Here is a 13,816-nt window from a genome sequence, read left to right as displayed (position 1 = left end):
TCAAGTGCAAACGAGTGTGTGGTGCGGTATCGCATATAGGGCTGAATATGGGCAGGTGAAGGAATTGAAATGATGTTGTTGGTCCCACAGAAACACAAGAGAAATCCCACCGGAGGAAGAACTAGAGAACTACGAGAACGTCGGCGCCATGAAGTGCCCGGCCTGCACGGCGCCCTTGCCGATGCTCTGAGCGAGCGCCCGGCGCTTGTCCTCCCAGGCCTTGAGCGCGCGGATGATCTGGATGACCTTGTCGCGCTTGCCCTGGCGGACGTCGTTGATGCTGACGCTGCCCATCTTGACGTCGTTGTCGAGGAGGAAATCGAAGAGGCGGAAGAGCCCGTCAAGGCGATCGTCGCCGGCGTCTCGAGGGAAGGCGGAGTCGGGCACGGGCGGGTTGGAGGGCTGGCCCTTGATGGACTCAGCAAGGCGCAGGAGGCCGAGCCCGGTGAGGAGGGGCCCGCCAGTGTCGTGGATTTGGAGGTTGGCAGGTAGGTGGGAATTGGCCCAGTCGATGAGGCCATCGTCAAGGGGTGTCTGGAAGGGAGATGAGCGCGGGGCTTTATACAATGGTAAGACGGCGACTGACTGAAGGCTGCGAGCTCAACCTCCGCATCTCGCGCGACGGACGCGGCGGTGGCAACCTGGGCGTATCCGTCGGTTGCATAGCATCCCCGGGGTCGACGGTCTCATTTGTGAAGAACGACTCCAGTCGTGCACGCTCCTCCTTCGTGTCCGTGCTCGATGGCAAGCCCATGAGGACCCGCGCATCACGACTGGAGAGCTGGTTCGGGTTCTCCCGACGCATGAGCTTCTGCGTGGCCTCACGAGCTGTCGGAGAAGGCGGACGCGGCGCTGGGTTCATCGCCTGCGCTACCATGAGCGGGATGGTGGGGATGTTGACAGAGGAGACGACGGGTTCTGCATATCGTGATGAGTACATGGTAGTCGTAAGCAGCAGAAACGGCGTACTGGTGTAGTCGCGACCAATGGTGGCCTTCATGATGGCCTTCATCCAGTCGCGGATGATAGCCTTCTCCTCGGAGCTAAAGTAGTGCGTCTTGTCGTGGTCGTGGTCTATCCTGAACCCGTAGCGACCTGGGTCCACACTCTCGTCCACTGTGACCTTGTACCCCAGGATGTTGATATACCCCTTGATCTTCGTTTCCTGTACAGAGGTCAGTATTCCTCCTGGTCCATCTCGTTCGCCCTCTACTCACACTAGTGCTGTTACTCCGAAGATAGTACAGATGCGGGCCCTTGAGCACAAAATAGCGCAGCTTCCAGCTGTTGTACCGATCGCCCTTCTTCCGCATCCAACCTGCATGGTCCGGCTCGCCAATCTGCTCGAGGATGCTCTGCCCCGGCTTGAGTGGATTGGCCGCGATCTTCTCCTTCTCCTGGGCCGTCGGCACATGCGGCGTGGACGATGTACGTTTACGAAGGAGGGTAGGCGACTGAGGCTCGCGCTTATCGGTGTCGAGCTTCTCCTTCACGTCCTTGTCTTTCGACTTCTCTTTGACTTCCTTATCCTTCTTTGGCTTCTTCTCCTTCTCCTCTTTGCCATGACTGAGACCTTGGGAGGTAGAGGGGCGGCCGCTCGACGTCTTCCTGCCGCTCATGCGACCGAGAGTGAAGGAAGATCCAGGCTTGTCAGAGTCCTCACTGTGGTGTCGTGAGTATGAAGGAAGAGCAACTGGAGAGAGAGGTGCGCACGGATTGTACTTGGGAGGTGGCTTGCGGCTGCGACCCAAAGGCATGCCACCGAAGATGCTAAGACGTTCACCACCTCTGCCAGTGTTGCCATCTACGCTCTTGCGCGAGCGGTGACGTAGCGTGTCCTTCTCTTTCTTCTTCTCCTCTTTGCTGTGACTGTCCTTGCTGTCCCTGTCATTCTCTTGAGAAAGCGACGGGGATACCGCGCCATCCTTGGCAGAGTTGGACGTCGAGTCTTGTGAGCGGCCCCAGATGCGGCGGCGGACGTTGCTACCGCTGGCGGGGACGGCTTCACTCTGGATGATACTATGAGAAAGGCGTCGATGACTTCGTGGATTTGCATACCTCGCTGAGCACCCCACGGTCCTCTTCAGCCTCTTCTTGAATATCGGAGACGGCCTTCGCGTTCAGAGCACCGTCACTAGGAGAAAGAGAGAGCTGAAAGGACAAATTAAGCGAATAGACAGATAGACTGGCAAGACAGAACGCACCCCAAAGCCCCTGTTGAACGATTCCGGTGACAGCGCCATGCCAATCGCATTATCATCCACACTCGCACTCCTGTCCGAGCTATCCCTGTCCGCAAAGGTCCTCGCCCTCGGCGACGCCTGCCCCTCGCTATTCGCCAACGTCGGCGACATCAGCGACGCCGCCGTGTTCGGGCCCGGGCTCGACACGAACGACGCCGCGCCCGTCCCTGGGTACGAGTGGTGGCTCTGCGACTGCGATTGGCTGCGCGAGTGCTGCTGCGCGGGCGAGATGGGCGTCGAGGGCTCGGGGTGGTCGGAGTAGACAACGGAGGGCGGGCGACGAAGGTCGGTGATGGCGTTTGCGATGCGCATGCGTTTGCCGAAGGCCATGACGCCGATCTCGCTCTTTAATAGGTTGACATCGAGCTCGAGGAGGACGTCGCCGGTGATTTCTTGTTCTGTGGGAGGGTCAGCGCTGGCAGCAGGCTAGACAGGGAGCTAATCACCGATAAACTTCTCGCAGACATCGTCTCCAAAGCCCTTGCTGCGCAGCCAGTCAATGACTTCGTCGACAGTCCATTCAGCGGGATTGTTCTTCGCCTTCTCAGGCTTGTCATCGGCTAGGGTCGGCTGGAGAGACGATGCCGTGTTAGGCTGAGGTGGAGATGACGGTACAGATTGGAAGCTGCTGTGCTTCGACGGCGGCCCTGATAGCTGCAAGGTCTGCGAGAGCTGACGCGAGTGTCCGATTCCAAAGGACGAGGAAGACGGAGAAGGCAGCCCGTTGGTGAACGTAGGAGTGGCTGCCTTGGGTTCGGGGAAAGGCAGGGCGCCGGTCGAAGGTGTGGGGGTGATTTGTGAAGTCGGCGACAAGGGCGTCGCAATGAATCGCGGCGAGACGGGCTCCGCCGGCTTCTCTTCGGTAGCCTCGGCAACGGGCGGGGGAACAGGCGGAGGTGAGTGTGATGGCGAGCGACTACGCACACCGAATCGGGAGGCGGTCGCTGTTGGTGGAACCTCGTCGTGCTCGTCCGTGGTCAAGGCGTGGACCTCGGCAGGCTCGTCCTTCTTGACCATAGGCTCTTCGTCCTCCTCGCTCTCTTCCGGAATATAAGGGTGGTCGCGCTGATACGAGTGAGACGTGTAATCGCGGTCGTGATCCAACCGTTCATCGTGCTCGTCATCGCTCTCGTCGCTCATCTCCACGTCAATAGGAGGCGCGACCAGCCGTGTGCCGTTGTAGGTGCCCATCATCTGCTCGAGTTTCTCCGCCTCTTCGACTGCGCGTCTTGCCTTCTCAGCGAGTTTGCGGCGCGCGCCCTTGTGCCAGTTCTCGCCGTCCTGAGTGTCGACATCGCTCATGTCGTAATCCGTGTCCGTCTCGGTGTCGCGATCGTCGTGCGTGCTGGCAAAGCTGAAGCTGCGTCCATCGCCGTCGCGGCGCGCGCCGAGCTGCTCGAGTGCCTTCTGGACATCTGTCATGGTTTCTTTCATGACGCCGTCGGTGCTTCCAACCTCCGATACGGTGTCGAGGCCGTTGAGCTGGAGTTGAAACGGGGGTGGAGATGAGGGAACTTCAGGGGCGCTAGGGGTATCTCCGTTGGTGGATTGCGATGTGGCCTTCGTAGGGGTTGACTGGGCGTCTTCGTAACTGCTGCTGTTTGCGGCAGCCGGAGCTGGGGCGGTGTACGTCTGGGGGAATAGTCCAACCTTCCCAGCGAGATTGCGGCCCTGGTAGTTGAGGAATGAGAATCGTCCAGATAGCGACATGGTGAGATAAAGGCAGGGTTCAAGGGCAGTGAAAGAGGGTCGGTTCGAGGCGCATAGAGGTCTCAGACCGCGGAGGTGATACGATCATCCGAGCGGGAGACTCACCTTCCACCAGCCATCTCCGTACAAGTCGTCCTTCTCCACGACCTCTATCCGCTCCCCCGCCTTGAAGTCGATCTCATCGTCGTTCTCGGGGATGAAGTCGTGCAGCGCGTACACGTACTCCGACATGGTCAGGTACGAACGCGACTGGGTCCGATGCGGGTGAGATGAAGGAATTATGGAGCAGGGCAAGTTTGTGGTATATCCCTGGTATCGTCACGGCCTGAGACGCGCCGAGCGCACGCTGCTTGGTGTCGGCCAGTCGACGTCGAAGTCAAGAACAATGAGCGCACCATTCACGCAACAAATTCAGATTTTCCCGCGTGCACACGGCCCAGGAGGCCGGCAGTTCGAACCTGCGCTGGGTGAGATTTCCGATTCCCCTCGCTTCCTTACTGTGCTCCTTCACCGCGAGGGCCCGTAGAACGCCAGGCAGCCTGCTTCAGAGCACTGTAAATGACAATGAGATATATGGCAAACCGGTATTGCACGATAGCCGGCAATTCCCGAGTCGTCGGCATCGGCCGCAAATCATACTTGCCAGTTTCAGGTTGAACTTGACCACCATGATATGCCGCGTCTATTCCTCCTTCACATGGCTTGGGAGACCCTCCTTTCAATGATTATTGAATTTCTTACCTTTTGATGTAACCATGCGACTCGACAGCTGCATCGCTCACATACAACCGACATGAGGTGAGCTTGCCTGGCAAACGATGTTGCAATCTGGGCTTGCAGAGTCATTAGTTGTTCTAGGCGAGCAGAAGCCTCAAGACCTGCTAAATTCCTATAGAGCACTGAAGTCAGATATCTTTCAGGCAAACGAGCTCGCGGCGATGGCGCGTCGACAAGTGACCCGGTACACTGTTCTTCGACCGATCTCAGGCCACTTGAACTCTGTCTTCATATACCTTGCGCTCAGATGTGACATCCAGTTGCACGATGCTATCTCACGATGCTATCTGGTGACCGTGTTGACATTATAATACTGGATTATACGCCTGCTCTCGACGGCCAAGAGGCTCCTCGCTCAATTTTCTACGAGCGCCCTTGAAGCGTCAGTTCAACCTCTCTGAGCATCATGCATCTCAATCCTCGAGAGCAGGAAAAGCTGTTGGTCCATCAGGTCAGATTGTACGCCATGCACTGTCCCTAGACTGACCTCGTCGATAGGCCGGTTTTCTCGCCCAGCAACGCCTCGCTCGCGGCCTGAAGCTCAATCAGAGCGAGGCCGTCGCGCTCATCGCATCTCAGCTGCAAGAGCGCATCCGAGATGGGAACACCTCGGTGCCGATGCTATCGCAGTACGGGAAGACTTTGCTGGGGAGACGTCACGTACTGCCTAGCGTGGCGGCGCTGTTGCGTGTGGTACAGGTGGAGGGGACACTGGAAGACGGGTAAGCCTGCCTTGCGCGCCGGACGAGTCGTGATCATGGACGTTAACGCCCTAGCAGTGTCTTTTTGGTGACGGTCTATGACCCCATTTCGACGGAATGGGGAGATATAGCGGCTGCTCTTTACGGAACCTTTCTTCCTATCCCTCCCACCAATGTGTTTCCCGTCAGTCTTCCCGCAGACTACCTCCCAGAGAACCTGCCGGGCGCGGTCATCGCGAAAAAGGAGTGCAAGATCGCGATCAATCAAGGTCGTCGCAGGATTCAACTGCGTGTCGCCAATGATGGTGACAGGCCGATTCAGGTGCGCTCTGTACATAGCTTGAGAGCATTGCCTCAATAGATACCAGGTTGGCTCTCACTACCATTTCATCGAGACGAACTCCAAGCTCAACTTCGACCGCGCCCAAGCCTACGGCATGCGCCTCGACATTGCTTCCGGCACTACCGTTCGTTTTGAGCCGGGGGACCCCAGGACAGTCACGCTTTGTGCCATCGCTGGCCATCGCATCATCACAGGCGGGAACAAGCTCGCGACAGGCGTAGTCGACCCCAGTCGTCTCGATCGCATCATGAAAGGACTCTTGCTACGCAAGTTCAGCCATACGCCCGAGCCAAACGCGCCGGATATATGGGTCGACACGACAGTTAGTCGAGAGAAGTATGTCGCTATGTTTGGTCCCACGACGGGCGACAGGGTGAGGCTTGGGGATACGTCGCTATGGATCGAAGTTGAGCACGACATGGTGAGCGCTAATTTGCGAAGAGATCTCCGGCAATGGCTGATGCGGAGGGCAGACTAAGTACGGAGACGAAGTTAAGTTCGGTGGCGGAAAGTCAGTCCGCGAGGGGATGGGTCAAGCCTCGAACCGAGCAGCGAAGGATTCGCTGGACCTTGTCATCACCAACGCCTTGATCATTGACTGGTCTGGGATATACAAGGTGAGTTGTGGACTTCCTAGTCATTGTCCAGCACCAGATAAATTTCTCCTTCCCAGGCGGATATCGGCGTCAAAGACGGCCTCATCCACGGCATAGGCAAGGCGGGAAACCCAGACATCATGGACGGCGTCGATCCTACCCTCATTATCGGCTCCTCCACCGAAGTCATCGCCGGCGAGAAGCTCATCGTCACCGCCGGCGCCATCGACACGCATGTGCACTACATCTGCCCTCAGCAAGTCGAAGAGGCGCTCGCGGCGGGCACGACGACGATGCTCGGCGGCGGCACAGGGCCGGCCGCGGGCTCAATTGCCACGACGTGTACCTCGAGCCCGTTTTACATGCGCCAGATGTTCGCTGCGACGGATGGGCTGCCGATGAACTTCGCGTTCACGGGCAAGGGGAGCGATGCTGGGCCGCAGGCGCTCGAAGATATCGTTCGCGCGGGCGCGGCGGGGCTGAAGGTGCACGAGGACTGGGGTGCGACGCCAGCGGTGATCGGGAATGCGCTGAATGTGGCGGATAAGTATGATGTGCAGGTGAATGTTCACACGGATACGCTCAACGAGAGCGGGTTCGTGGACAACACTATCGATGCCTTCGGTGGGCGCACGATACATGCGTACCATAGCGAGGGCGCGGGCGGAGGGCATGCGCCAGACATCATACGTGTTTGCCAATACTCAAACGTACTTCCCTCTTCGACCAATCCGACAAGGCCGTACACGCGGAACGCTCTCGACGAGGCCTTCGACGTGAGTGTATCAACATTACTTTTGTTTTTTCTCTTGACTGATTGCCTTGCAGATGATCATGGTCGCGCACAACCTCGATCGAGATGTCCACGAGGACATCGCGCTCGCCGAATCTAGGATCCGTGGAGAGACAATGGCCGCAGAAGACGTGCTGCACGACCAAGGCGCCATATCTATCATTACGTCCGACTCACAGGCCATGGGTCGCGTGGGCGAGGTGATCAGCCGGACGTGGCGAACGGCCAGCAAGATGAAGGACCTCCGGGGGCCTCTCACGTCCCTGGGGGATGACAGGACGAAGGATAATGGACGAGTCAAGCGCTTCGTGAGCAAGTATACGATCAATCCGTGAGTAATGAAGTTGCGTCGGAGGCGATTATTTACACACATCCATTCAGTGCAATCACACATGGAATCAGCCATATCGTCGGAAGCGTCGCGGTCGGGCTACTGGCGGACCTCGTCCTATGGTCTCCCGAAAGATTCGGCTCCAAGCCAGAGATGGTCCTGAAGTCCGGCGTCATCGCGTATGCGCAGGTCGGCGAGGCAAACGCCTGCATCCCAACAGTGCAGCCGTATTACTCTAGGCCAATGTGGGGCGCCAAACCCGGATCTGCCGCGCTGAACTCGTTGTTCTTTGTCTCCGACATTTCCATTTCCTCCGGCGCGATGGAGTCGTATGGGCTCTCTAAAGGCTACAAGGCGGTGAAGGATTGCAGGAAAATCAGTAAACATGACATGAAGTACAACGATGCGACGTCGCACATTGAAGTCGACCCGGAGACGTATGACGTGCATGCTGATGGTGTGTTGATGGATGTTCAGCCTGCAGCGACTGTGCCTCTGTCGAGGGTATACAATTTCTTCTGAACAGATGGAAAACGCAAGGAATGTAATTGTATCTTCCTGCCGTGACACATGCAATCAATCCCTATGCCCTACGTATATCCTGTGATACTCCATTCTGTACTTTGCCCCGCCATACTGTACAAAATCGGCCACACCGATGATTTTCTCGGAATTTCGAAAGTCGAACCGTGACCTCTGTCACCCTCATGTGATGTGACTCACGAGCGCTTCGCCTGCGGTGGTGCCGGACCGCCGTGACTCTAGAGCCTCTTGCCTTTCACGTCCACCTTCAGCGCCGCGCCAGACTCCTCTGCGCGTCAATAACCTATCCACCTACCAGATAATTTCTGGCTATATCTAGCGAAGCATCATGCTGATCAAAGTTAAGGTGCGCCTTCGTCCTTCGCGTCGTGGACATGCTTACTGACGATACTCTCGAAGACGTTGACCGGGAAGGAGGTGCGACCTTCTGTAGTCGAAGAATAGTGAATGTGGGAACTCATACAATGACCCAACCCCCTTCAGATCGAGCTGGACATTGATCCTGAGGACAAGGTGCGTCTCGCACATCGCGCACGCGCCACCAAAGCTCATCCACTGCGATCTTGCAGATCACCCGGATCAAGGAGAAGGTCGAGGAGCAGTCCGGTGTCCCCCCGCCACAGCAGCGACTCATCTTCTCTGGGAGGCAAATGTGCGTGTCCTGCGCCACCTACACACGTCCCGATCGTGCTGACCACGCCACACCCTCAGGCCAGACGAGAAGACTGCGAAGGATTTCGGCATCACCCCGGGATCCGTCCTCCATCTTGTCCTTGCGCTCCGTGGTGGGCAGTGAGAGGAGGAAGTCGCACATCGCTGTCGAGAAATCCATAACCTGTAACCACCATGTTTTATTAGATTGCTATCCTCTGCATACACCCTCTGATTCCCTTCGCGCAAACCTGGTCCTTGCGTTGTCCTTGGACACAAGGAAAGACCCTTGCGGTCTATGGCTCCCATATCTCAAGCATACTGGAGTCCAACCTGGATTGTAGTCAGCAAAGGGCCGATTTTGTAGGTCTTCCCCATCAGCCTTCCTAGCAAGCTGAGAGATCGGACGCCCTTGGAATTCGAAAGCAAGAACATACGGTAGTTGCATTATCTAGTAGTGGGTTGTACATCGACAGCATCAGTGACATTATACACGATGAGCATAATCGTACTTCAGTGCAGTTCGTACATGTGGCTGGGAGGGCGTCGCGGAGGTATCAATGATGTGGAAGGGTAACCGTTAGTAGAGGCGTAAGCAAAAATAGAGGTGCGCATGAAGAACCGGGTCCCGCCCTGGGTGTCGTCGTGGTCGTATGGAGACATTGATCGTGCATATAGGACGCATTGCGCCACCATCGAAATAGTCGTGAACGCATCAGGCAGCCCTCAAGCCACCGCCCTGCCGCGCAGACAGTCGATCCCTCAGACGCATCAGCGCCTGCCCAAACTCGTTCCTGCCGGACCCGTCAGGACCATTGCCCCAATGCGCGTCGGCCAAGTCGTTGTACACCAGCCAGGCGTCCCCCGTGCTAAGTAGCTGCAGCGCAAGGTCCGGATGCTGGGTGAACTTCAGATAGAGCACCTCGTCGAGCTATCGAAGAAAGTCAGCACGCTATCCTATTCGAATACCACGAAACTCACCCTCTGCATAAAGCTCTCGTCGAACATCGGGTTCGCCATCGCCTGGTAGCGCATCGTGATCTCGTTTGTCTGCGCTGCGGGCACCCCACGCATCATCCGCTGGATATCCTCCCGGCCCTCGAAGCGGAACGACTCGTACAAGTGGTGCGCCGTCGGCCACTCGATCCCGTTGTACAAAACCCTATGCGGTGAGTGCTGCATCCAGCCCGGGTACGGCGCGCTCTGCGTGAAGTAGATTGCCGCGCGCCCTGGAGGAGGGACAGCACCCCCGGTGGCCGGCGCTCCACCTGGCCGCGGCTGCACGAAATTATGCGTCCAGCCGCGGGTCAGGTTCTCGAGGTCGGGCGGATCGGAGTGCGAGCGTGCATGCCCGTGACCGCTGGTGCTGCCGCCCGCGCCCATCGCTCCCGCGTCCTCCTGTATGCGGTCGGGAAAGACGGGCACGTAGCGCACGCCGCCGGCGTCGCTACCATGTTTGGAGCGCTTGTTCTTCTTGCCGAATGCGCGCAGGAAGCCGCCGTGCTTATGTTCGTGGTCGGGCGGTAGCTGGGCGTCAACATCCGGCCGCTGCCAACCTTCGCGCATGAGGAACTCGGTGGTGGGTAGTCCGACGAGGCGCTTCCAGGGCGAGAACTCGTACAGGTCGCGGGGCGGGTCCGGGAGTGGGTTCTCTGCGCGTGAAGGGACAGTGATGCCTGGGCCATATACAGGCGCGCCCTGAGGTTGAGGCGAGTACGGATGGCGCAGGAGATCTTGAGCGTCCGGCTGGTCGCTTCGTCGACGATGGCGACGCGAGCGATGGCGAGACTGCGTGGGTTCCGGCGGCGGTGGTTGGGGCTGCGGCACAAAACCTTGCATTGGTTGAGGATAAACTGGCTGAGCTTGCTGCGGGTAGACCGAGGGCGGCGGAGGCGCAGGACTAGGCTGCGGCATCGGAACACTCTGGGGGATTACAGGCGGCTGAGCTTGCGCTGGCTGCGCGAACATAGGTGGCGGAGGTACGCCGTAAACTCGCGAAGGCGCGCGGTAGTCGCGCGTCTGGGTGCTCTGGCTGGATTCGGAGCCAGTCTCCGACTCTGAGAGGGGGACGGCCTCGCGAGGGAATGGTGTCTGGGTGCGACCGCGCCCGGGCGTAGGCTCAGGAGAGGTCGAGGAGTCGGATCGGGGCGTGAACGCGTGGATCGAGGGTCCCGGTCCTCCGGGCGTGAACACGGGGGGCATGCGTGGGGGGATTATGGCGGACCCAGGCGGTGGCATCGGGGCTGTCATGATGTATCAGTTTAATATCCCTCTCGAGATCTAGTAAGGACGTACCGGGCATGCCATTTGGCACAAAATTGGGGGGAAGTAGATTGATGACCTGTGGATCACCGCCAGCGTTCATAGGTTGAGGGGAAGGGGTAGGAACGAAGCCCGGTGGAAGAGCATCTTGAGGTTGAGGGGATGCTGGAGGAGGAACGTATTGTGCTGGCTGGGGGCTTGCAAATTGTGGCTGAGGAGTAGCAAAGCGTGGCTGCGGCGTGTTTGGTTGTTCTGGTACGAGAGGAGGCGGCGGTGGTGGTATCGCGGATGGAGATGGCCCCGACATCCTTCCTCCTGCTTGAAGTTTGCCAGGGAAGCCTTTGGATGTCCTTTAAGACGCGTCGCAAGTTCGAAAGGAGGACCACGTACCTCGTGACTTCTTGAGGGCAGACTTGAATACCTTGGTCGCAGACGACCTTCGCTCGGGGACGGGAGCTGGGGGGACGACTGGAGGCTCTCCATATGACTGCCACTGGGATTGAGAGCCCGCAAATTGCGGGGGCATCATGCCGGGAGGATATTGGCCAGGCGCAGCCGGCGCGCTGCCTGGCCGCATCTTGGAGGAGTTCCCACCCATATCTAGGAGATATCCAGCAAGCTCTACGTCTCAAGGGTATCTGAGATGACCAGTCAACGTGAGGAGCGCGCGACCCGGCGTATATCGCGCACCTCGATTGTTGGTATGCGCCCTGTCCTTCCTCAAAGCGGGATACGATAGCGCGTCTATGTTACTGTACGACCAGGAAGCTTCTTCCACTCTCTCGAGAACACAATTGAAGCAGCGCGCAACGAGCAAGGGACACCGGGCCTGTCGACAGACGTGACCGTCTTCGACGTTCAGGACAACGTGCAGCGACGCGCGATATTCCCCGAATAGGAAGTTCTTGAACGGAAGATCCCGCCCGGCCCACTTCCTTTCCCAGCTTTTGACTCGGACTTTCAACCAGTCTTTTCGATACTTGCGAGCTCAGGTCGAGGCGTCCGACATGTATCCCGCTGCCGTCATCTAGAATCTATTCACTGCTTTTTCATCGTTCTTAGGACATCCCACCTCCGACGCAGAAGGACATCGATGAACTCAGCCGCCTTCTGGTCGCATGAACGCATGTTGCTCTCATCACAATCCTGCGCCCTGTCTGTTGGGTGCAATCACAGCCTGAGAACCCGCCGAACGAGAACAAACCTTTGTTTTGACCCCGCGGTTTCTCGAGAATGCTCGCTCGCTGACCCTCGGCGCTGTATTCGGCTAAGGCGACTGCTGGCCAAACGATTCGTCAATTTTCAGGTTGGCCCAATTAAGCTCCATATCCCTGTATGCGACTTGGCCTGACGGCTTTGTTCCGGCGTCTTTCGTCTGTCGCGCCACCTCTGTGTCGCAGTTTCCCGGGACCCACCGGCTTCAGGCATTCTCGCATAGCCTCTGTTGCTGATCTACCGCTTCGGTATGGGAGGGCAATAGTTTCTGCTTGCGAACGCTCTTTGAAGGGACCTTGGTCGATATGCACGCGATAACTTCCCACCCCTCTGATCTCGCTGGCCACAGATGTATAGATGCTCTAGAATGAACGATCTCGGACTTTGCATCCTTGCGGACGCCGAACAAACAACTGTTTTTGCTGAAGTTTTGTTCGAAGATCATCGCGGTGCCCATTCATGGCTTTGCCGGCCGTCACAAAGCATGCATAGGTTCTTTGTCCTGTTTATGTGAGCGCCGATCATGCACAACATGCACGCCACCAATACCCTCGACGGCTCAACCGATATATAACCCGAGGCATCGTAAGCTCGTCCCCATCGCTTGAGCACCTCACGCATCCCTCCACTCATCGAAGCCACTATGCCATCCGACTTCGCCACCATTCTCAACCCACCCTTGACTGACCTCGAGGCCGTCAATATCCTTCTGTAAGTCTCGATGAGGCTTGTATCCTTTCCCCAAAGTCTGACGATCCAACAGACGCCTGAAGCATATGCCTCTCGCTCCTCCGCAATCCCAGCTCGACGCGCCCGGACAGCTGAGAGCCATGCAAATGGCTCGAGCCCAGCCACCGCCGCCAGTGCATGTGCCCCGTCGGAACGCGATTTGTGTACCGCGCATCAACACCCACAAGGACCTCGAGATCTTCGCCCAGCCGGATCCCCCCTGCGCCACCCAGCCGATTCCAAGCGGGGTCGATTTGCGGGCTCTGACACGGCACTACCGTCTCGGTCCGGACGCTCAAGAACTAATCTACGTTCGGCCTCCTCAGGAACCGCCCTGCCAGTGCATTATCGAAACCGGCGGCCCTTGCGGCCTCATCCTCGCGGACCACGAGCACCTCCACGCTCCGAGGTTCGGAAGGGGATGTCCTTGGGAGGGCTGCACCTTCGTCCTCGCCAACGACTGTATGGACACTCCGCAGTTTTTTATGGACCTGCATCTCAAGGCCATGCACTTCTATGACGAGCCGCTGTGCCCCCTGTGTTATTGCAGCCTGTTGGCAGCACCCCCAGAGCGGCGCATGCTTTCGCTTCTCGAACATTACCAGTCGGGCTGGTGCACCGGTCTTGCGAAACACGCCATCACGCACGGTCTTCCCGTTCCCAAGCCCCGCATGCCACAAGCTTGAAGGCTGAAGCCGCGACCTTCTGAAGGGGCCTCATTGTACGATGAGGTGGTTCATTATCTTAGACTTAGAATGGTATAGCGTATGTTCTTGTAATTTTCCGAGTGCAATTAATTTCCGCCAGTGAGAGCATACCATCGACATGGCTCAGCTGTCCAGACGTCGCAACTCAAGGGTCCGAACCATATCCACTCGGGTGCTCAGACCGCTTCTGTTGCACCATCAAACCTCTTTGCCAC

The 13,816-nt window shown here is 57.8% G+C and overlaps 5 protein-coding genes across 5 annotated transcripts; 3 read left to right on the top strand and 2 right to left on the bottom strand.

Moving 5' to 3' along the window:
• Window positions 1-129: 129 nt before the first annotated feature.
• On the bottom strand, window positions 130-4,184 carry SCHCODRAFT_01194601 (uncharacterized protein; the record flags this gene model as incomplete). The annotated part of the gene is made up of 9 exons (XM_003036362.2): window positions 130-534; window positions 587-918; window positions 970-1,165; window positions 1,218-1,662; window positions 1,714-2,009; window positions 2,059-2,151; window positions 2,205-2,641; window positions 2,690-3,914; window positions 4,059-4,184. The coding sequence occupies 9 exons, from the start codon at window positions 4,182-4,184 to the stop codon at window positions 130-132; spliced, it is 3,555 nt and encodes a 1,184-aa protein (XP_003036408.2).
• Window positions 4,185-4,738: 554 nt separating this feature from the next.
• On the top strand, window positions 4,739-8,167 carry SCHCODRAFT_02620990 (urease). Its single transcript, XM_003037734.2, has 8 exons — window positions 4,739-5,181; window positions 5,229-5,452; window positions 5,510-5,753; window positions 5,800-6,195; window positions 6,248-6,391; window positions 6,448-7,146; window positions 7,199-7,494; window positions 7,545-8,167. Exons 1-8 carry the CDS (start codon window positions 5,137-5,139, stop codon window positions 8,014-8,016), a joined length of 2,520 nt encoding a protein of 839 aa, XP_003037780.1. The 5' UTR covers window positions 4,739-5,136; the 3' UTR covers window positions 8,017-8,167.
• Window positions 8,168-8,257: 90 nt separating this feature from the next.
• SCHCODRAFT_02620988 (ubiquitin) lies at window positions 8,258-8,937 on the top strand. The gene is made up of 5 exons (XM_003037733.2): window positions 8,258-8,383; window positions 8,437-8,454; window positions 8,521-8,550; window positions 8,607-8,689; window positions 8,749-8,937. The coding sequence occupies exons 1-5, from the start codon at window positions 8,366-8,368 to the stop codon at window positions 8,831-8,833; spliced, it is 234 nt and encodes a 77-aa protein (XP_003037779.1). The 5' UTR covers window positions 8,258-8,365; the 3' UTR covers window positions 8,834-8,937.
• A 147-nt stretch (window positions 8,938-9,084) lies between these two features.
• On the bottom strand, window positions 9,085-11,828 carry SCHCODRAFT_02537781 (uncharacterized protein). The gene is made up of 5 exons (XM_050343593.1): window positions 11,641-11,828; window positions 11,341-11,588; window positions 10,984-11,289; window positions 9,670-10,931; window positions 9,085-9,619 (listed from the first exon to the last, which is right to left on the bottom strand). Exons 2-5 carry the CDS (start codon window positions 11,546-11,548, stop codon window positions 9,404-9,406), a joined length of 1,992 nt encoding a protein of 663 aa, XP_050200340.1. The 5' UTR covers window positions 11,549-11,588; window positions 11,641-11,828; the 3' UTR covers window positions 9,085-9,403.
• Window positions 11,829-12,656: 828 nt separating this feature from the next.
• SCHCODRAFT_02677385 (uncharacterized protein) lies at window positions 12,657-13,580 on the top strand (the record flags this gene model as incomplete). Its single annotated transcript, XM_003037732.2, has 2 exons — window positions 12,657-12,876; window positions 12,929-13,580. Exons 1-2 carry the CDS (start codon window positions 12,809-12,811, stop codon window positions 13,578-13,580), a joined length of 720 nt encoding a protein of 239 aa, XP_003037778.1. The 5' UTR covers window positions 12,657-12,808.
• Window positions 13,581-13,816: the final 236 nt, after the last annotated feature.

This window comes from Schizophyllum commune, assembly GCF_000143185.2.
Source record: "Schizophyllum commune H4-8 unplaced genomic scaffold SCHCOscaffold_5, whole genome shotgun sequence".
Lineage (NCBI taxonomy): Eukaryota > Fungi > Basidiomycota > Agaricomycetes > Agaricales > Schizophyllaceae > Schizophyllum > Schizophyllum commune.
The sequence above is the reverse complement of the archived record's forward strand: the minus strand, read 5'-3'. Positions and strand labels throughout refer to the sequence as shown.